This window comes from Chiloscyllium plagiosum, unplaced genomic scaffold (assembly GCF_037043375.1).
Source record: "Chiloscyllium plagiosum isolate Xiang-an unplaced genomic scaffold, Cpla_swu_hap1 HiC_scaffold_42, whole genome shotgun sequence".
Classification (NCBI taxonomy): domain Eukaryota; kingdom Metazoa; phylum Chordata; class Chondrichthyes; order Orectolobiformes; family Hemiscylliidae; genus Chiloscyllium; species Chiloscyllium plagiosum.
The window spans coordinates 45,828,115-45,851,386 of record NW_028270180.1 but is presented as its reverse complement, the minus strand read 5'-3'; the positions used below and the strand labels follow the sequence as shown (position 1 = coordinate 45,851,386).

The following is a 23,272-nucleotide window of genomic DNA, read 5'->3' as shown; positions in this document are numbered from 1 at the left end:
CCTGTGCAACGGAAAACAGCAATGACAGTGCCTCACACCTGATGACCAGGTTTTTTCCCGCGATGGAGAGCGACCGTAGCTTCCATCTGCCCAGTTTCTGCCTCACTTTGCTGATACGCTCCTCCCAAGACTTGGCGCACGCCCCAGCCCCTCCGAACCAAATACCCAGCACCTTCAGGTGGTCGGTCCTGACGGTGAAGGGGATCGAGGATTGCTCGGCCCAGTTCCCGAAGAGCATGGCCTCGCTCTTGCCACGGTTTACCTTGGCCCCCGAGGCCCGTTCGAACTGGTCACAAATGCACATGAGTCTGTGCATGGACAGTGGATCCGAGCAGAAAACGGCGACGTCATCCATGTACAGGGAGGCCTTAACCTGCAGGCCCCCGCTGCCAGGAATAGTCACCCCTCTCAGGCTCGCATCCTTCCTGATGGACTCGGCAAATTGCTCTATGCAGCACACAAACAAGGCAGGAGAGAGGGGCAGCCCTGCCTGACTCCAGATCTGACTGGGAAGCTATCTGATTCCCACCCGTTGATTGAGACTGCACTGACAATGTTGGTGTAGAGCAGTCTGATCCAATTGCAGATTCCCTCCCCAAAGCCCATTTTGGAGAGAACATCTCTCATATATGTGTGTGATATCCTGTCAAAGGCTTTCTCCTGGTCCAGGCTGATCAGGCACGTGTCCAACCCTCTGTCCTGCACGTAGGCGATCGTATCCCTGAGGAGTGCGAGACTCTCAGCGATCTTCCTGGCCGGCACAGCACAAGTTTGGTCAGGGTGAATCACCGACCCTAGAGCAGACCTGACCCGGTTGGCGATTACCTTTGACAGAATTTTGTAATCTGCATTCAACAGTGAGATTGGTCTCCAATTTTTGAGTTCCTCCCTCTCCCCCTTCCGCTTGTAGACGAGGGTGATGATGTCTTTCCTCATGGATTCACTCATGGTACCTGCCTGAAGCATACTGACATACACCTCCAGCAGGTCCTGGCCAATCAAGTCCCACAGAGCGGAAGAGAGCTCGACCGGGAAGCCGTCGCTTCCGGGAGTTTTATTCTTTTCGAAGGACTCGAGGGCCTTGGTCAGATCATCCAGAGATAGCGGCTGGTCCAGCCTCTCCCGTGTTCTGTCGTCTAAGACCTCCGTGACAGAGGACAGGAACGACTGGGAGGCCGCGCTGTCGGTCGGCTTCGCGTCATACAGACTGGCGTAGAAGGATTTACTGATCCTCATGACGTCAGCCTGAGATGACGTCAGCGAGCCATCTTCTTCCTTCAGGCTGCTGAGCACAGAGCTCTCTTTGTGCACAAGATGAATTTCGAGTAGTAGGAAGTTTTCACGAAAGAGAGAGATCACTTCGCCCATTCGCCCATCACGTGAAGACAGAGCCTTCCAGCCAACACCCACTTTATAGCATGTTGTCCATAACCCTGCAGGTGATAGCACTGTAAACATTCGGGAACATTGTGTAGGGTCTAATCCATTATCAACATCGATATGATCTCCAATGCTGTAAATCCTGGCGTATGGGGAAAAAGTAGGGGCAGAACTGTATCAATATTCAAACAGTTGGTACAGCCCAGAGGAACTAATAGGCCCATTTCTAAACGTTGTTCCTCAGGATATTTTGACTATTCTTGCCTTAATATCATTGTAAACTGACATGAAAAAAATGCAGACATGTTCCCCAGAAATGCTGACAGCAACATACCTTTATTCAGCCAAGATCAGCAACATAAATTAAGAAAGTTTAAAAAAAATCTTTCTTTTAACTGATTAATGACAACACGGATTTCACAAAGTGCAAAGTACAGAGGGGAAGGGTGGAGGAGTGGGGGTGGGCGATGTTCACTATTCCCTGATGTCTGGTTGCGTTTGTGAGCAGCAGATGAACCTGCGAACCAGATTCAGGATGGTACTGCAGGCATTTCAGCAGATACTGTGTACACGGAATTCTCCCATAAATCAGCAATGACATGAACATTTATTTTTTTATGGTGTTTGAAGCCAACTAAAATTGAACAATATGATGGGACAAGTTCCTTTCATTTCTTTAAACTAGTAACAAGGGGCGCTCTCTGTGGATCTGGGGTGGCAGGAGGAGCTTTCACAGCAGAATGTGAGGGAACAGAATCATGTTGGAAATCCAGATAGACTGGAAATTGTTTCACTGGAGGGTGAGATTTCGGGGGGAGGGGGGGGGGGGGCGGTGACCTCATATAAGTTTATAAAGCCATGAGTGGAAAGGTGAATGGCTCTAATTGACATGATTCATACTGGAAATTGACGAAGCTTTCGTTTCAAAAATATCACATATCAATAAAATCCACCTGATCCTTCGGCTAGTGATGTGGAAATTAATGGTATAATTAATGGTGCCAGACGATGCCTGGGATAACATCACTTTACTCAACTAAAGTCAGCAATATACATTAACAATGTGAAAGGCACAAACTGTACTTTTACCCAGATCAGCCAGTTTCATCTGCAGTCACTCAACTTAAAATTCAGACCATTGCACAGAAAATAGACGAGCGCTCACAACATTGGAAATGATTTTTTTTTGATAAAAGAATCCATCGTAGACTTTCTCAGAGCAATTCTTGTCAACAAACTTATTTTTTTTGTGTGTGCGGTAGCCCACGAAATGTTACTTTAATCCGATTAATGTGAACCATTTGCACTTAAGAAATTGTTTGAAAACGTCTATCACAGTAGATACGTGAGTAAATTTTACAAATCATTGATCAAAGGCGACAATCTTTTTTGGATTCGAGGAAGATCCACAGTGATATTTTGTAAATGTTTGGAGCTGGGATTGTTTTCAATTTTTGACCCAGGCATTAGTGTATTTTCCCTATGGTGGGGGATTTCAACAATAGGGAACATGTTTTTCCAATGAGTGGAGAAAAATTTTAAAAAGGATATCAGAGACACAGAGAATGGTTTGTGTGTGGGATGATCTGGCAGTGCATACTTACAACCTTTAGAAGACATTTGGATAAGTAAATGAATATCAAATGTTTGGATGGATATGGGCCAAGTACACACAGGTGGGATTAGTTTAGTTTGGGATTAGGACTGGCATGGACTGGGTGGACCGAAGGGTCTGTAACCATGCTGTATCACTACATGACTCTATGGCTATTGATAATTTTTTCTCAATACGAGACGGTGCTGTAGTGATCCTTGAATGAGCTGTTGATGTTAAGGTTGTGTCTGAGACTCTGCGAATATTTCCTTCAATGAGAGGAGTGATGAGTTCTCCAAGTTACACAACTGAAAATAAACTTTTCTCCAGCATTGTTGCTGAGTCGATTTGTTTCTGCGGAGCTGGTGGTTATGGTTTGCAGTTGGCTTTCCACAAACTGGTCAACAGTGAGACAAAATATCTTTGATCCACTGCAGAAACTCCACCTGCTTCCAGTAAATGAAACTGGGAACTCAAGGACCTTTTCTGCAGTCAGCTTAATTGCTGCCAACTATTGTATCTGGCCGATTAAAGGGACAATGAATCAACTAAAGTAAAATCCTACCAAACAAATTATATTTTCCCATTTACTCACAATGGATGCATTTCACTTGGCATTTCTCCCTTTAAAAGGAAAGTCACTGAATACAGCATTCACTGTATGACTATCAGAAAACAGGACATTGAATGCAGTGACGTTCTGGTAGTTCAGCCTGTTTATTGAGTATCTTTAAAGCTCCTGAATATGAAGTTAATGGATCCAAAATCCCACATTGCAGTAACATTTGTTATCATCTCAAAGTAAATTAACAAAATTGAATTGGTTCAAACTCACATCACCTGTTACACCATTCTCTGATTCATGTATCTCATTAAAACTGAGTGGGCCTTTATACATGGTTAACACTGGTGTACTGTAACAGCGAATGTCTGCTGATTTTTATGAGTTAACTGCCCTGTCAGTGCTATCAGTGAGCAGAGAAATGTACTGTTTATAACCTATATTCGTGGTAATTATTACTGTAATACTCTCTAATTTAACCAAACATTCCTGATGCACCCAGACTGTTACATGCAATGGTTTAGACGTTGAGGATTTAAAAAAAAACTTATGGACTGTCTTGTTCTAGTTCATTAGATGCTCTTTCAAAAGTTTACCTCGGTGTTATGTATCACTGCGGACTCACATTTTGGTTCTCAGGCACACAGCTTTCCTTAAATATGCATTTTAGTGTCGGAGCAATTTGAAAAAAAAAAGATGCAGGGAGAGACATTCTGCAATGTAAGGAGGTGCTTCTAATCTCCGGGTCCAAACTGTTTAGTGACATACACTCACATTCTGAACATAATCACTTTAGACATGCCCCATATTAGGTTGCCGAAACTGAATTTAGAAACGCAGATTAGAAATGGTATGTTATTTGGTAATGTGAGAGAGACTTTGAGTGACAGCAAAAATAAAGTCATTCCTTTTGTTGGCTAATAATATTATTGAAGTTCTTTTTAGCTTTATCTGCTTGTAGTGGAATGTGGGCTTAAAGGGAGTTAACTTCTAATTGAATATTCTTAATATAATCACTTTGGACACGCTCTGTATTCAGTTGCCTAAATTGAATTTTGAAATGTTTAGTATGAATTACATGTTATTTTGAGTGCGACAGAGACTTGCAGTATCCAGGGAAGAAAAGCTCAACTGTTTTATTAGCTAGTTATATGTTTGAACTTTAATTTTAGTTTTGTCTGCTTGTGAATGAATGTAGAAAAAAAAGGGAGCTAACTTCCAGTTGAATTTGTTTTTTTTTTAAACAAACTACATGCAACTATCATGTGAAACAGACCTGAAGCTACTCAAATTTACTTCCAAAGAAGCTATTCAGCAAAACCAATATCCCAAGATGTGTATGTGTCCATGTTTAAGCAGAACCTCATGTAAAGACATGACCCCATGTGTTCGAGCTGTCCAAGCTGATACCAGGATCCTGTCTGAGCCTCCAGCAGGAAACCAACATGCGGAAGCTGTAAGCCTGCCCCTTCCGATGGCCATGTAAATCCTGGGCACTGGACCGTAATTCAACACTCCTGGGTCGGATCAGTTTAGAAAGATCTTAGCAGAACCGCTTCCCAGAAGTTATCAGAATGATTGTGTCGACAATTTTTCTCAGTTTGTTACTGACTTTCTTATCATGTGAATGTTTTTTGTTCAAGTCTCTCTTTGTGACTGTCTCAATGTTAGTCTACCGCAGGAATATAAAAGACTCAGCCATCATTTCATCAGCATTAATGCTCATGGTTTATTTGTTTTCTTTTTAAAGGTGTCCAGTCGGAGGTTGTTTTGACCCAGCCAGAGGCAGAGACTGGGCGTCCCTCAGGCAACCTGAAACTGACCTGTAAAACCAGCGGGTTAAATCTTGGCAGCTACTGGATGAGCTGGGTCCGACAGGTTCCCGGACAGGGTCTGGAGTGGCTGGTTAGCTACGATGATTCATCGGACAATAACTATGCACCAGCGATTAAGGGTCGATTTACTGCGTCCAAAGACACTTCAAACAACATTTTCGTGTTAGACATGGAGAACCTGAAGATCGAAGACACCGCCATCTATTACTGTGCAAGACTACAGTGGGTCACAGTGTTGTGCACAGCAACATCCTCATACAAAAACCACTGACAAGTGTTTGTCTCAAATTGGTGATTTCTACCATGGCAGGAGCGAGAAATAATGTGAGATGCAATTTAAACGCAATCCAGTAGTGCTAGTTTGTACAAATGTATAATTGTTCTACCTTCTTCGTGTTGATTGTCAAGTTAAATGCAGACCAAACCTGGAAAAGTATTCCAAGCTTTCAAAATACAATGGATCGTAAAAGCTGAAATAACACACTGAATCATTTTTAGAGGAGTCTGAATCACTGCTTTCTAGGAAGTGAAGACATTCTCTGCATTTTACAGTTTACAGTCTGTAATAGTATTTGACAGAACGTGTCTCACAGTGATATAACTACGATCTTGATTACTGGGGCCAAGGGACCATGGTGACAGTGACTTCAGGTAAGACCCTTGAATTTTCTTAGTGACTTTTTAAAAACTTTCTATTCATGTGACTAATTTCTGAATTAAATGAAACTCAGATTCTGTGCTGAGTTTGGTTTGGTTCGGATTGATTTTTGTTCAGACTGATTACAGACTTCAGTTAAGGCTCAGCAAATAGTTACAATGGGGATGATGGAGTCAGTTGCTCGGTGAATCTCTTTTTGATCAGATGGGCATTCTGTGTGGCTGGGTTACTTAAAACACCTAATGTCTCTTAATCAGTCAGCTATAAATAATGGTTAATGTCAGTGACTGTGAGTTTTATTATCAACAACAAACGCGAAGAAATCAAAGATGTTCGAGACATTACTAAACATGATTAAAATATGCTAAAATATCATTATTAATTTCTTGAATATATGTTCTTACCCTGATTATATTTTCGCATTTATTTTGTTAATTAGTTGATGACAAGCAGGTTAGAGACTGTCATAAACTTTTCTTGCGGTGCTATATTGCATTCTGTTGATTAGATTCTGAGTTTGTTTTACTTGATTCTGTTGAATTGAGTTGATTGGATTTTGGCTGCTTTGTTTTAGTTGATTCGGTTTGAACTGTGTTTATTGGATTCTGACTTTGTTTTTACTTGGTTTTGTTGAATTGTGTTGATTGGCTTTTGAAATTGTTTTATTTGATTCTGTTAAATTGAATTGTTTGGATTCTGATTATGTTTCATTCAAATCTGTTGTTTTGAGTTGATTGGATTCTGATTTTATTTTCCTTGATTCTATTGAATTGAGTTGATTGGATCTTATTCAGTTTGTGAAATTGATCAGCGTTTTTATGCTTTCTGTAATCGGTGTTTTCTTTCTGGTGAGGAGATTGACTCTCTGGATTACTTTTCATTACCAATATTTGTGAAGTTCTTTGGTTTTTCATGAATCATTTCTGCATTTGTTAAACTTATATGACACATTTTTCTCTGCTTGATTGAAAACATTACATCCATTTGTAACGGTCTGAATAACAATTACGGCAGAAACCCGGAAATGTGAGAAATGAAAAAAAACGAGTTTTTAATGCATTGACTTTTTTAAAAAAAAAACTCAGTTCTAATTGTAAACGAACTGAATTTTGTTTTGAGTAGCCTCATTCAAAATAAAATTTGGGACTAAAATCTGAAACTGCAGAATTGGTCAGATTATGTAATTGAAACTAACTTAAAATTATAATGTGGTAATATTTGTCCATTCAGTAATTTTGTTTTGACCATGAAGTGATTAATCAATATATGCCTTCAACCGCTCTACTGTGCGCTGCACAAGATTGTCACGATCAGGAAGGGTGTACAGGTTGGAAATAAATTGAACTGTTGCCAGAAACGTTACAGCTTAAAGTGTTAAGTCCCCTCACAAACAAGGCTGCTGTTATGACTTGTTATTTCTATTCAATTTAATCATTAGTTTGCTGGATTCTGAGCAGGTTTTTTAGACTTCAATTTGGTTTTTTTTTGTGAGGTTACATCATGTTCTTGGTTCTGTTGAAAATGTTTGCAGAGCTAGTTCTGCTGCAAACACACCATGTTGTGATCTGGTGATCGTTGATCTGTTGAGGAGGGACTGTGCTTGGTTAACATTAAATATGTTATATTTGGGAAACTGTTGTTGGTTTCTACATTGTTTTTGCAATGTTAACACGGTTGGTGACAGTGAACCGCTCCAGGTTCCTCATTCAATGCGATCAGCATGCGAGATGACATTTCATAAAGCCTATTATTAAGTGAAAGACAAATCGCAAAGGTTTTAGAAATGAAGGGAAAACAGATACCTTTGGGCGCCATTTTTACTTAAACGTAATAATTAAGGATTAATCTAATCCATGCTTTACAATCCAAATTCAGAACTCCACTATCTAGTTCAATCGCAAGGTCTGTCTTTAAACAGTTTACAAGTCATAGAGAAATATAAATAGAATTCCAAAAATCTAATGTTCTAATAGTTCTTGCTCTTGGGCAAAAATGCCATGACTGTCTTATAATTGATCAAGAAACACCTTTCAATTCCGCTGTACACTACGTACATATTTTTCTGGCTGGAAAAGATCATTGGCAAAGACCATTTGGAAATTCTGCTCAATTCTATGAAGAACAGGTCAGTTTCACTGCTTTGATCAGTTTCACACGTAACTTGAGTTAATTAATTGTTATGTCCCTGATTAAACTGGATTTACAGGATAAAAATAAAACATTAACTGAATTATTTAATCTGCACAGTGCTTTGGGTGTTCCCAATCTGTGCATTTTAAATAAATAGTTACATTTTCCAACAAAATATCAACTGAGGAGTCATTCTTTCAGAAACAACTGCTATCGTGAATTATGTGACCAAGGCCAAATTTCGAATGAATTAAAATAATCCACTCATGAACTCGCAGGGCAGCATGGTGTCTCAGTGGTTGGCACTGCTGCCTCACAGATCCAGGTACCCAGGCTCGGTTCCATCCTCGGGTGACTGCCTGTGTGGAGTTTGCACATTCTCTGCCTGTGTGGAGTCTGCGTGGGTTTCCTTCGGGCGCTCTGTTTTCCTACCACAGTCCAAAAGATGTGCAGGTCAGGTGATTGGCTGCGCTAAATTGCACATAGTGTTCAGGGATGTGTAGGTTAGGGTGCATTAGTCAGGGGTAAATATAAATTAGGGGGAATGGGTCTGGGTGTGCTACTTACTGTTCAGAGGGTCAGTGTGGAATTGTTGGGCCAAATGGCCTGTTTCTATATTGTAGGAACCCTAATTTTCAAACCATGGGAGTGCTTGCTGCAAACGCAGAGAATTCATTTTACATCGATGTGTTCAGATGGATGCAGAGTTCACAAATTTGCAGAAGACATGAACTAGAGGATAACAGAGCACATTGTTTATTCAGAAACTTAAAATAGAGTCATATTTATTTTAATAAATATACTTGACCGATTTATTGCAATGTAGCGATCGGAAGGAATCTGCTCACATTAGTTAAGTGTGACAATCATTTAGATTAGATTTCCTGCAGTATGTATCGGGTCATTTGGCCCAACAAGTCCACACCGACCCTCTGAAGAGTAATCCACCCAGACCCATTCCCCTGCCCGATATTTACCCCTGACTAATGCACCTAACACGATGGATGATATAGCATGACCAGTTCACCTGACATTCACATCTTTGGATTGTGGGAGAAAACCCACACAGACACAGGGAAGATTGCGTAAACTCCACACAGGCAGTCACCCGAGGATGGAACCGAGCCTGGGTACCTGGATCTGTGAGGCAGCAGTGCCCACATTTACTTAGACATCCGCTAAATCGGGCAACTCCAGACAGAAGCATGTTTTCAATTCATACCTTTTTAAACATTTTCGTTTATTAAAAGCAGTTAACAAGAAAATGACCTTGCCCTAATTCATTCAACAGAAATGCTTTCCACACTGGAATGCAGTATTGACTTTATGCACTGCATGCAAAATCTCCACAGTTCAAGGAACGTTTTAAGAATATGTAAAAATAATTTAGAGAATAATCCATTTCCTCCGGATCTGTGCTTTATTTGGCGATATTTCCCACCTCAATAATTTTGTTAAATACAATGACTTATTAAGTTTATTAACTCAGTGGTTATTTATGTTCATTGTGAACACATTCTCATTCACATTAATCCTCTGGTTAGTTCCTCTGATGAATGTTCAATTACAGTGAATATATTTGACGTGAGGAGTTGAGCAATCTATCCTCTAGGATTAAGTCTGTTGTGCAGTTTGTTTCTGTGCTATCTCCGACTAACTTGTCAACGGTCCTGACCATTTGTAGATTGTCCAGTTCGGATACCTGAATCTCAGACAGTTCAATTTTATCTTGAGCTTCAAAACCACTTTTATCTGCCAGAAATACAATATTCGATTAGGTGCCTCAGAATTGAGAGCCCTGACTAAGTTGTTCCAATCAGAACGAACATTTCAGGAACAAAAGGCAGATAGCAAGAGTTTTGAAATTGGTTGTTGGCAACAAGAGATATTTGATTGAGTGAGGCAGAGGGAAATATGCTGCATATTTTCTTTGTGCCTCAGTTCTGCAGGACATGTTTCGTGGCACAATGTAGAATCAGAATTTTTTTGCATCTTATTATTTGAAAACCTATTATCAGCTTTTAATGTCACTGGCAACGGTCATATTACACTTCAAAACATTTTAATCTTTTCCAAACTAAGTAGACCGTCTGGTGCAGCAACATTAACAGGGGAAAGAGGAAGGGAGTTCGAGGTTGGAATCCAGTGACAGTGAATTGATGGCAATGCAATTCCTAGATTTATTCCGCTGTAGTTCCCATAGAGTTTGAACAATTTGGAGCTGCTGTCAAAGCATTCTTGGATAAATGTTGAAATGTTACTTTCATTGTACAAAAATTCTGGAACAATCCCTGGTTGTTGGAAGGTGATAATAACTAACATGGTTTATGTATTGTCAAAACAGTTGGGCTGTGTTCTCCGTGATAGTGTCAAGCTCATTGTGTTCAGGTCTGTTGTGATGTTGTAGTAGAGTCCCTGATTCTGTGCCAGGTGGCCTGTGTTCACTTACACTCTGTTAGAGAGGTATGTAACACAATCTCTTTTCAGGTTACTTCAGTGCAAGAAAGCAGATTGACATGTCTGGGTGTTTGTTGGAATTCCACTCACAGAGGCCAATGAAATCTATTCAATCGCTGTCCTGACTTGTGTCTCTTAGATATTAAACAGAATTTTGGTGGTTAGCAGCTTTTTCCAGATCAATGTTTGTTCACAAGCTTTTGGGTATCGCTAGATGGGGTTAATGGAGTAAGTGCTCAAAGAAATCCCAGCTTTTGACTTGCTGTTCTAACAATATCATTTATAACTAATCCAGAATGAATCATTTTCGAAGCATATTTGATGAGATTATGCTTAGGCTGTTTTACTTTATATTAAACCGGTGCTGGAGCTGAATTTGATTGTTCAGTACGGTGGGAGTTCCGCTGAATCCAACACTTGCAGCAGATGGTGAAAGCTTTTCAGATGGTCTTCAATTGCTATCTCAGACCATCCAGTACCTCTGCTAAGAATTCTTTTTCCAACAGGAGTCAAGCCAATGTAATCACTGTTTATCTCAACAGGTGTGAGCTCTTGTGCCAAAAACATGAAAACAATTTGGTGAAGGGGCGGGGAGGGTCTCTGGATGCGAAAGGTTAACCTTGCCTTCTCTCCACAGGAGCTGCCAGACCTGCTGAGTTTCTTCAGAAATTTCTGTCTTTATTTTGGTTTTCTAGCATTTAAAGTTTGTTGTTTCATTTAAAAATGTTGTGTTCGATGAAGCACGTTCTTCAGACATAAGATACATTTGAACAAATTGCGAATGTTCAGAGATATTAAATATCAGAGAATCATTGAATTGGAGCGCCCTGATCTCGAGCTGTCGTTTCACAAGAAACTATTATGAAGTAACACCACACTCCAGAGCGCAGTGGCTGCTGTAATTGGGTGGAAGTTATTTTGATCACTCAAATAGAGAATGTCAATGATCCCGTTCCAAATAATCAACAGAAGTTTTTTCTAAAGCATGTGTGAAACAATTAATTTGTTGAAATATTTTAATAAAAAGTGTTCACCGCCAGTGCTAGCTTAATGAATGACACAATGATAGGAAGGTCGGAGCAAGAGGAGGGCACTCAGCCCCTCGAGCTGTTCCACCACTTACTTAGATCATGGAGCATCTGTGAGCTAAATCCACAGGTCTCACTTTGGCTAAAACTCTTCAACACCTTTGATTAACAAGCAAAAACTATCCCAGATTTACTGATTCGACTGCCCGTAACAAAGGGAGACACCATTTCTGAAAGACATTCCTGTGAGTACTGTGACACAATGAGGCTGGAATTAATTGCTCATGAAAGTAAACTTTAAATCTCTGACAATTTCCAATTGAAACATCCCAATCATCATATTTCATTAATTTAACACTGTATCTCCCTGGAATAAAGAAATATAATGTGTGATTGCCTTGCTAAAAATGCAGGAAGCTTCCTTCCTATTGTATGGTTAAGAAATAGCTCTGTTCATTCAGTGAAAACACAGTCAAATCACACAAAAGGAAACCACGTGCCTCAAATAATTTTCAATTCTTCCAGTGGTTGTTTGAATCTCTAGACAGGTGTGGAAGTGTCAGACTTTTTATATCGCCTTGAGAAACCAGTTATCATCAGTCTATTTGAATTGCTGAAGTTTGTGTGGTATTAGCACATTCACAGCGCTGTTAGGAAGTGGGCCCCATGGCTGTGATTGAGGAAGAGGAAACGGCAGAGAAATAGTTGAGAGTCAAGTTGAAGTCTAATTTGGAGGAGAGCTTTCAGGTGAAGCATTTACATGCATGTGCGCCCTTATCCTCAAGGATCACAGCTTTGGAACATGCTGCTGAAGGGACATGTCAGCATGCAAACTGGAAGCTGAAGAAGGCCCCTCGGCCCCTCTAGAATGCTATTCCATTCATGGGATCATCATTAATCTTGCTGCTCACCAGTCTTCCCAACACACCGGTAACATTGAACCTGATTGTTTACTGTTCAGCAAAAGAATGGTGAACCTTTGGAATTCTCCACCACAGAAATTGATTGAGGACAAAACATTAAATGATTTCAATAAGGAGATAGATTCCTTCAATCCTTAAAAAAATGCTCCGGATATGTGGGAGAAAGGCAAACAGGGTACAATATTGGTTGAAAGCCATGAAAACATTGAATGGGACATGGTTTGTAAGTTTGCACGTAACACCAACATTGGTGGTATAATTGGCAGTGAAAGTTATCTAAACGAACAATGAGATCTTGATCAGCTGGGCCAATGGGCTGAGGAGTGGCAGATTGAGTGTAATTTAAATGAATACGATGTGTTGCTTTTTGAGAAGACAAATCAGGTCACAACTTACAGAGTTAATGGTAGGGCACTGGATAGTGATGTTGAACACAGGGCCCTGAGGGCCCAGACTCATAGAGTCTTGCAGAGTTCATGGTAAGGCACTGGGTAGTGATGTTGAACACAGGGCCGTGAGGGTCCAGACTCATAGAGTCTTACAGAGTTCATGGTAAGGCACTGGGTAGTGATATTGAACACTGAGGACCCTGAGGATTCAGACTCAAAGATTCTTGAAAGCGTTGTCTCAAGTAGCTAGTGTGTTGAAGGCGTTTGGCACATGTACCTTCATTGGTCAGAGCACTGAGTGCAGGAGTTGGGGCTTCATGTTGTAACTGTCCAAAACATTGGAATGAACTGCCAGAGGAAGTGGTAAATGCAGAGATAGGTCCAACATTTAGAAGACATTTGAACAGCTCCAGGAACTGGATAGGTCTGGATGGATATGTGCCAAAGGCAGGCAAGTGGAATTAGTTTAATTTGGGAACTCTGGTCAGCATGGATGAGCTGGACCAAAGGAACTGTTTCTGTGCTGTACGACTTTATGACTCACTGACTTTATGGTGGAGTAGGCTCAAAGTTGGAAGGTGGTGAGCAAGTGAGGGGCTAGATTGGGCATGTGGGAGAGTTTGGGCTGGTAGGCTGTGAGGTGTTGGCTGGCTGCTGGGTAAGCTTGCATGCACTCTGTCTGGCAAGGTGGCATCAAGGTAAATGGTAATGGTCACAGGATAATTTGGTCGAATTGTGCTTGGTAGGTGAGGGGTAGTTTGAGCTGAAATGCAGGAGGTCTGTCTTTGCCAGGCTGGTTTATGGAGAGGTGAGCAGGATGCCAGGCTGGTTAGTGCAGAGGTGGGCAGTGTGCCAGGCTGGTTAGTGTGGAGGTGGGCAGTGTGTCAGGCTGGTTAGTGTAGAGATGGGCAGAGTGCCAGGATGTTTCGGGGGTGGAAGGTCACTGTAATGAAGTGACAGGGGGACGTGTTGTCAAAATGCAAAGCTCGGAGTCTGGCAAAATGGTAGGTGGTAAAGGACAGATGCGAAAGGAGCTGGGATGCAATGTGCACAGGTTGACTTGGGTAAGGTGAGAGGTCAGTGATCAAGGGCTGAGGTCATGTCTTGGGTAGTGGGCTTTTGTCCGAGGTTGTGAAAATGATGGTGCCAGATCCAGTCAGGGCCAGATTCACCATGGGCCAGGTGCAGGGCGGCAGGAGTGTAAATGAGTGAAAGGGATTGAGATCATATGTCCATCTGGAATATAGAATATAGAACATTATGGTGCAGTACAGGCCCTTCAGCCCTCGATGTTGCGCTGACCTGTGGAACCAATCTGAAGCCTATCTATCCTACGTGATTCCATTTTCATCCATATGATTATCCAATGACCTTTTAAATGCCTTTAAAGTTGGCGAGTGTACTATTGTTGCAGGCAGTGCGTTCCATGGCCCTACTACTCTCTGAGTAAAGAAACAACCTCTGACATCTGTCATCTATGTCCTCTCCTGCTCGCCATCACTATTCAAGGAAAAAGACTTTCACTGTCCACCCTCTGTTTATCTTTTATGTCTCAAATAAAAACAGCCTCAAGACCCTCATCCTTTCCTAATTAAACCTTCCCACCATACCAAACAACATCCTGGTAAACCTCCTCTCAACTCTTCCAAAGCTTCCACATTCTTTCTATAATGTGGTGACCAGAACAGTCCACACTACTCCCAAGTGCGGCCACACTAGAATTTTGTACAGCTGCAGCCTAACGTCGTGGTTCTGAAACTCAGTCCCTCTATCGATGAAAGCCAACACAAAGTATGTCTTCTTAACAACTCTATCAAACTTACTGGCAACTTTTAGGGATCTATGTACATGGACACCGAGATCTCTCTGCTCAGCTACGGAACCAATATGGATTGCCTTGGATGTGTTTCGTGTGATAGGGGTTGTGTGTTCCGGGCATGAATGGGTGTATAGCAGGGTAGGGTTTGTCAATGTGAGTGGGAATTTAGGTCTAGACAGAATAAGTGCAGTGGTTAGTCTGAGACATGAGGTTTGGTGGTGAACTGTGTGTCAGTTTGATAGTTTTTAAAGTTAAAGATTACTTGTTCATTTCTCAAATCATATTTACGTAAATACTCAGCTGTAACACTCCAAAGTCTCTGAACCTTAATGGTCCTCCATTTTTCAGAGGCCTCCAGAATTCAGATAATTGTAAATAAGATGTTTCAACTTCCAGAAAATTGGCATGAGTTCAGCCGTGACAGCCATCCTCCCCGTCCCAGTGCTCAGCTCCTGCCTATGCTGCTGCTGCAGTGACCTTCCTCCCAGAGAGAACATTCTACCTTGCACTGATAAGTGAGGAAGGCTCACTGGACCTGATTTCCAAGTATGGGGACGGCAAACACGAGGGGACACAACTTTAAAGTGAGGGGAGATAGGTATAAGACAGATGTCAGAGGTAGTTTCTTTACTCATTGAGTAATAAGGGTTTGGAATGCTTTGCCTGCAACAGTAGTAGATTCGCCAAGTTTAAGTACATTTAAGTCGTCATTGGACAAACATATGGACGTACATGGGATAGTATAGGTGGGATGGGCTTCAGATTAGTATGACCGGGCAGCGCAACATCGTGGGCCGAAGGGCCTGTACTGCGCTGTAATGTTCTATGTTCTATGATTCACTCTGATTTCTCTCCGGGGGTACTGCCAGCTGTTGGGTATTTCCAGCAGCACGGCACCTCGTGGGGCAGCACGCTGGTTCCGTGGTTAGTGCTGCTGCCTCACAGTGCTAGGGACTCGGGTTCCATTCCAGCCTCGGGTGACTGTCTGTGTGGAGTTGGCACTTTCTCCCCATGTCTGTGTGCGTTTCCTCCCACACTCCAAAGATGTGCAAGCTGGGGGAATTGCAAATGTTGTCTTCAGTGATTGGGAGTTTAGGTGCATTAGTCAGGGTTAACTGTAGCATAATAGGGTAGGGGAATGGGTCTGGATGCGTTACTTTTCAGAGGGTGGGTGTGGACTTGTTGGGCCAAATGGCCTGTTTGCACACACTGGAGAATTTCGATGAATCTGCATTTCCTTGGTTTGTAGTTTGTGAAACTTCTCTGCTCTTCACAGCAATCCAGTGAAAGTGTCAGTTGGTGAGATCTTCAAACAGTTACTGGGGTGGGATCAGGATGTTCTTCTTCCGAAATTATATGACAATGGTCAAGATCGAGGGCATGTTTCTAAAGAGGGAACCAATGATCATGATCAGCAACTGGTAGGAAACAAAAATAAACCCCAGTTATGCTGTCGACTTCAGCGGGAGCATACTGGAAAAAGGTTAACAGCCGAGGATACATTTGAGTAACTGATAAGGTCAAATTAACAGAAACTAACATGCTCAATTGGTCATTCTGTTGTAGAGACACCGTCTCCCCCCACGCTTTATGGCCTGGTCTCCTCCTGTCAGGAGCACAACACCGGTTCTGTGATCTTTGGCTGTTTGGCGATGGACTATTCCCCTGACGTCACCAAGGTAACCTGGAAGAAAGGTGGGGAGCTAATCACGACTGGATTGAAGACTTACCCATCAGTGAGAAACAAGAAGGGAATCTACACCCTGAGCAGCCAGTTAACCCTGCCCGGGTCAGCGGTAGATTGCCCCAGCAAAATCTCCTGTGAGGTTCAACACAGCGGGACACACAAGAGCAAAGAAATGCCATGTCCAGGTACGTGTTGTCGGAACTGAGATAAACAGATAATCTGTGATTAACATGAATAAGGCATTATTTATAACCGTTTTCACAGACTCACCTTATACAGCACAGGAAAAAGACCCTTTGATCCACCCAATTCACGCCTATCAATAACAGCCACCTAACTATTCCAGTCTCATGTGCCAGCCTTGTGTGACTTGCCCTTGCAAGGATACTTCATACTTATAATGAGGGGCTCAGTCTCTACATGACTTATAGGTGCTGAGCTCCAGGCTAACACCACCCTCTGTTTGATTTTGTTTTCCCCTGAGATCCACTTGGAACCTCCTGGCCTTACCTTCACCCTGTGCCCCTGAGGCATTGATCTCTCCATCAAGGGGAAAGGTTTCATCCAGTTTACCCTGTCTATGCCGAAAAAAATTCTAGACATCATGATAATCTTCTCTCTAATTCTCCTCTGCTCCAAGGAAAACCCCTGTCTATATAAACTAGTTTCATAACTAAAACCCTCCAACCCAGGCAAGACCCTGGCAAATCTCATCAATACTGCCTTCAGTGTAATCACATTCCTTCGATAACATGCACACAACGCTTCAGTATGGCCTAACCAGTGTTTTATTAAGTTCCAGTATCATCTCACCACTCTTCATTGTCAATGTCTCGGCTAATAAAAGCAAATATCCTCCCACTTTCTTAGCCTCTTTATCCAGACGACACAGTACTATAGGGGATCGGTGGGTACATGCACCAAAGATCCTCAGGCCTTTCCAGGGTTCCACCATTCAAAACATCATACCTCACAGATTCTTCTGCCGAATTACATCACCTTACATTTATTCAGAATAATTTCCATTTGCAACTGTTCTCTTCACATACAATCAACCCTTTTATATCCTCCTGCAATCTAAAGCCATTATGCTCATGACTTACCAACATGACAGTTTTCATTTCATCTGTGAATTCACTGGTTAATCCTTCTAAATTTGAGTCTCAATCATTGGTATGTAAGAGAAATAGCACGGAAATCAACACTAATCCCTACAGATTACCAGAACACCAGGAGTCATAGATTTCCAGTCACGCAGACACCCGACGACTATTAACCCCTGCTCCCATCACTCAGCCAGTTCTAGATCCAATCTGTCAAATTAACTCGGATCCCATTGGCTCTGATTATTGCTATCATCTGGACATCGAGTTTTCTCTATGAAAACTACTATCAAATTGTTACACGTGACTTCCTCTCAATAAAACCGTGCTGCAAATTGTTGATTAATCTTGCAAATGAAGACTAATTTCACTTCTCAATAGTTTCCTTACAACTGAGACTAGCTTGACAGATCTGTGTTTTCATTATTTATCCCTTCCTTCGTCCTGCATAACAGTGCAACGTTGGCTGATCTACTCTCACTTGGCACAACTGCTGTGACCAGACAGGAATTCTAAATTATTGTCAGCGACCCAAATTTTTCATCCTTTGCATCGCTTAACCGCATGGTATACTTTTCACTTGCCCTGGAAATATAACCACTTTTCATTCAGCAAGACAACACAGAACATCACGTCATGTGTCCTAATTTCTGAAAGTACATCACAACACCCCTCCATGATTTCTGTCCCCACACTGTCCCTCTTACTAGTGAACACTGACACAACACATTCGTTTTGACCACAACCAAATCCTCCGGCTCCACTTCAATAATAACACTTAATGGGCATTATTGTTTCCCGAATAATTCTTTTATTATGAATGAGTCTGTAACTTTTAAAAATATTTTCCTTTATTTTGACTGCTATTATTTTCTCATGGTCCCTTTTGCTCTTCTAATTCCTTTGTCTTTCAAACTCCCCCTTGCACGTTCTGTACTCCATATTAGTTTCTATTGTTTTGAGATTTCAGCATAGACCGGAAGCCTCCCTTGTTTCTCTTTATCTCCCCCTCCATGCCCTTTGGTGTCCAGAGCCCGCTGCATTCTTGATACCACGCAGTGGCTTCCTGGGAAATGACCTCCCTGTGATTTTCCTATCTCTTTCTTAAATGTGTCACACTGCTCTGACCCAGATTTACCAATAAGTGTCAGCTTCCAGTCCACTCTGGTCAAGTCATTACCTGATCTTACTAAAATTGTCCTTCCCCTTTTCAGAACATTGGGCCAATTTCTATTTCTTTGCAGTACAATCTGAAATCCAACTGATTTACCATCACTGTCTGCAAAGTGCTCCACCATTGATGTTTTACCCACTGGGTAGACTTCATTCCCTAAAGTTAAGTTCAGGTTCACCCTTCTCTTGCAAGGTCTGGATTAAAATTCTCTGTATTAAACACATACTTTGTTCAAATATTCTCCTGGGGGCATTTTCAGAATTGTGCTCCCTCTAATTTTTGACAAAATGAATATCCAAGCCTATGCTGAGGAAGTTAAAAACCTCTTTTCTCATTCCCCTATTTAATTTGCATGTCTCTGAAATTTGCCCATGTATTTGCACTTGGTCTTTTGGACCAATAGTAAGGTCTATCGTGCTCTCCCAGTAGTTATGTTAGCTGTGTTTTGGTTTTGAAGTACTGTCCATTTGCCTTTGTTCAAGGAGGTATCCATGATTTCATTTCTCTTTACAGCCTAAAATACTCTTGTCAGAATTGCGACAGAAGCAACATTCTGTACCGCACACCCCCGCCCCCATCATTTTCCATCTTTCCCTGTCTCGCCTGAAGGCACTAAACCCTGGAATATTGAATTGCCACTCCTGCCCGGCTCTCAATATGTCTCCGTGATAGCAACGGCATCATATCTTCATTTATGCCAGTAATTCGTCTGCCTTGTTCATCAGACTCTGTCATTAAAACGAATACCATCCAACGTTGCTCTCTCCCTTCTGATGTTACCGGCCTATAGTTTCTATGCCTCCTTGACTCCCTTGCTGTGTCCTCTAAGTTTAGCCTTTCACATTGTCCTGCTGATCTTTCTGTGTGGATCCCAGCTTCTCCAGCACTCTGCACAATTATTATTCCTGTGTCCATTAACCAAAAGAAACCTTGATATATGAGAACTGATTGTATTTGTTATGAAATTCGTCAGATAATGTTTGTGATGTATTTCCTAAAGGTCCAGATATTCTCCCACCAACCCTTCTCCTAACTGTGAGCTCCGGTGAAGAAATCGCAAGCAGCAAGTTTGCAACCGTCGTCTGTTCAATCATCGAGTTCCATCCGAAGTCAATCTCCGTGAGTTGGTTGAAAAATGACCGACCCTTGGATTCTGGCTTCTTCACGTCTCCCGTGTGTAAGGCGGACGGGAACTTCTCGGTGACGAGTCGGCTGATGGTCCCTTATGGTGAATGGTACAACAGTGTGGTCTATACCTGCCAGGTCACTCATGGAGAGAACACTCAAAGTAAAAACATCACCGCACTCCAGGGTAAGAGACACAGTCTGAGAGAGCTACAAATCAATCTGAACTCTGATGTGAATCAAACACACGAATTTATCAGGCGTAGTAAACAGCACGGTACAGCTTCTCATTTCCCAACATGCCACGTATCTCATTTCAGTTTGAGTGTTACATTAGCATTGCTCATAATTCAACCTTTTGGCAAGTCAGAAAAGCATGTTTCCTCTCTGTTGAAGATAGATATATAGACAGTGAGCTTTGTTAAATAGTTTGTTGCCTGACCATGCTGGGAGAGGCATTCAGAGTGCTGAATGCTTGCCTGGTAGCTGCTTCAAGGATAAGTTTGGGGTGGAGGGGGGATATTGGAGAGATATGTGATTGAAACATAGAAAATACTGAGAGACTGAGGTCGAGTGAATGTGGAATAGATGCTTTGACTGGTAGGCGAGACTAGGACCCAAGGGCACAGTCTCAGGATCAAAGGGGCACCGTTTAGAACTGAGATGGGGAGGGATTTCTTCAGCCAGAGGGTGATGAGTCTGTGGAACATGTTGCTGCAGAGGGCTGTGGAGGCCAGGCCATTGTGTGTACTCAAGCCAGAGATAGATCGGCTCTTGTTTAGTACGGGGAGAAGGCAGGAGAATGGCTTTAGCCCGAAATGTCGATTTTCCTGCTCATCTTATGCTGCCTGACCTGCTGTGCTTTTCCAGCATCGTTCTGATCTAAACTCTGGATTGGCCGAACAACCTTATTCTGATCCTCTATCAAATTGACGTAGTGAAAATATGCAGTGACCCTTACTTGAAAATAAATCAAAATGCGTTCAATGCTTCATTCCCTGCTCAGGAATGACCTGTTTATTGGACATTGTACGACATCGATTTTTATCTGGAACTGAGCTCTTTAACTTCATTTATGGGATCAGACCACAGACCAAGTGGCTATCACATTTGATGAACTGGGATAAACGTGATCTCACTGAGCTGCTTGAAGATGCTCTCTGTAATTAGTGGATAAGGCAGGAGAATAAATTCTGGTGGGAATGCTACAATAGGGATGAATGAACTAGGAACTCAAGACAGGCTGATTTAGCCTGGTTTGGAGTGGCGATGTTTACACAGTGAGTAGTGGATGTCTATAAAATTAGTGACATTTCCATCGCGTTTGTAGATTAATTTAAGACGCTTTTGTTTTGTTTTTTTCTCTCCTGCTCTATGAAGAAATTTAAAAATGCAGCTTGGTAAATAAAGTGAAAGTACAGACCAGTCATGAACTAACTGAATGGAGGGAAAGACTTAAGGAGATGGGTGTCCTTCCCGATATCCAATGCTGTACTCAATGTCTTGTTTTCAGATCTATTCCAAACACAGCCCACGAGGAACAATGACATAAATTAGAGAATGACATCACACCAATAACGCAAAGTATTTTTGATCACGTTAAATATAATGAACAGAATTTCCATGGCTGTTCACCACTCCTGTAACACTTTAGAACTCTGAGAAGAGAATAATTATTATTTATTATAATCTGTCCAAAATTTGGGATGTGATTTGGCAGTCAGTGTGACCAGCAGCACTTGCACCTAAAGGTTATGAACATGGAAATGAACTCATTATATTCAGATTATTCTTGTCACAAGTATCAATAGATGGTCTTAAGTGAGAGACAAACTCCGAAAGAAAGATAATTCCATGGGTTACATGATGGTATCTTCGATGATTTTACTTTTTTCACAGGTTTCGCGTGTTACAAAGCCAGTGCTCGTAAGGAATAATTACACAGGGTATGTTATAGGTAATAACAAATACTTTCACAGATCAAAATACATCAACAATAGTAAGCATCGTTTCAGAATAGTTGGAGTTGCCATTTTGAAGGTGGTGTCTTCACCCTGTGAAGGAGTAATCTGAAGATTGGCTGTTTGTATCAGAAAGGGGCATTTTTCATTGACTTTGATTTTTGTTTCATAGAAGATACCGAGTGCCACCCTAACACCGTTAAAATCCTCCCACCGCCAGTAGAACAAGTCTTACTGGAGGCGACGGTGACGTTAACCTGCATTGTGTCCAATCTTCCTTCTGGAGTCAATGTGACCTGGAGACAAGAAAAGAAGCCTCTGAAATCAGAGATTGCTGAGCAGCCTGGACAGAATCCCGACAGCGTGATCAGCAAATTTGACATTTCTACTGAAGCGTGGCTGAGTGGCGTTACTTTTGAATGTGTGGTGTACCATCAGAATCTACCGACTCCGCTGAGAGACTCCATCCACAAGGAGAAAGGTGAGCGGTGAGATTAAAGAACAAAGGATCCCATGTGTAATCCAGATCCAGTTCCATCAATGATAGGCTTTGATTGGAAATGAACCAACACCGTTGGGGGCATTAATGATGCATCTGAAGGCAGGATAGCTAAGTAGCTGATTCAGAAAATGATGGACCAAAGGATATTGTATTCTGATTAAGTCAGATAAGGTGGGAAGAAGCCTGGGTTGTGACGTCACCATCAGCAATGACAAATGGACAGAATGCCCTTGTTGTGGGCTGGAAACATGGAGGCAACTTTCACATTAAACTTTCCTTGTTTTACTGGACAGTATGCGTACCATTCTGCTCCTTTAGAAAACGAAAGTGAATAAATCCCAAATTAAACATGGCGTATTTTAATATTTAGTGAAATTGTGATATCGGTTCAGGGTTTTTTTGGTTGATTTATATATGTCTCAAATATTCTGCAGTGATTAATCCGCTGGAGCCATCAGTGTCGGTCCTCCTGCCACCAACAGAAGAAATCTCCGCTCAGAGGTTTCTCTCCCTCACCTGTTTAGTGAGAGGTTTCTCCCCCCGAGAGATCTTCGTCAAGTGGACAAACAATGACAAGCCAGTGAATCCCAGTAACTACAAGAACACCGAGGTGATGGCAGAGAGCGACAACACTTCCTTCTTCATCTACAGCCTGTTATCCATTACAGCGGAGGAGTGGGCCAGCGGTGCTTCTTACCCCTGTGTGGTGGGACATGAAGCGATTCCATTGAAGATCATCAACAGAACAGTCGATAAATCCAGCGGTAAACCGAGTTTTGTAAACATTTCACTTGCACTGATGGACACTGTTAATTCATGTCAATAAAAATCTCAAAGTTGCATTTAATAATTCAACAGAAGTAATGAAGTATTTTTTTCCTCCAGTTGTGAGTTAAATACTGAATTAGTTGTTTCTCACTCTGACTTACATTGCATCTGTGTAGT

At 41.8% G+C, this 23,272-nt stretch overlaps 1 gene segment (V, D, J or C); it reads left to right on the top strand.

Moving 5' to 3' along the window:
• The first annotated feature begins 5,470 nt into the window (after positions 1 to 5,470).
• Positions 5,471 to 23,187, top strand: LOC122546063 (Ig heavy chain C region-like). The segment is given in 5 exon segments: positions 5,471 to 6,022; positions 16,342 to 16,647; positions 19,740 to 20,051; positions 21,998 to 22,306; positions 22,762 to 23,187. Coding segments are annotated over 5 exon segments (1,338 nt in total).
• The last annotated feature ends 85 nt before the right edge of the window (positions 23,188 to 23,272 follow it).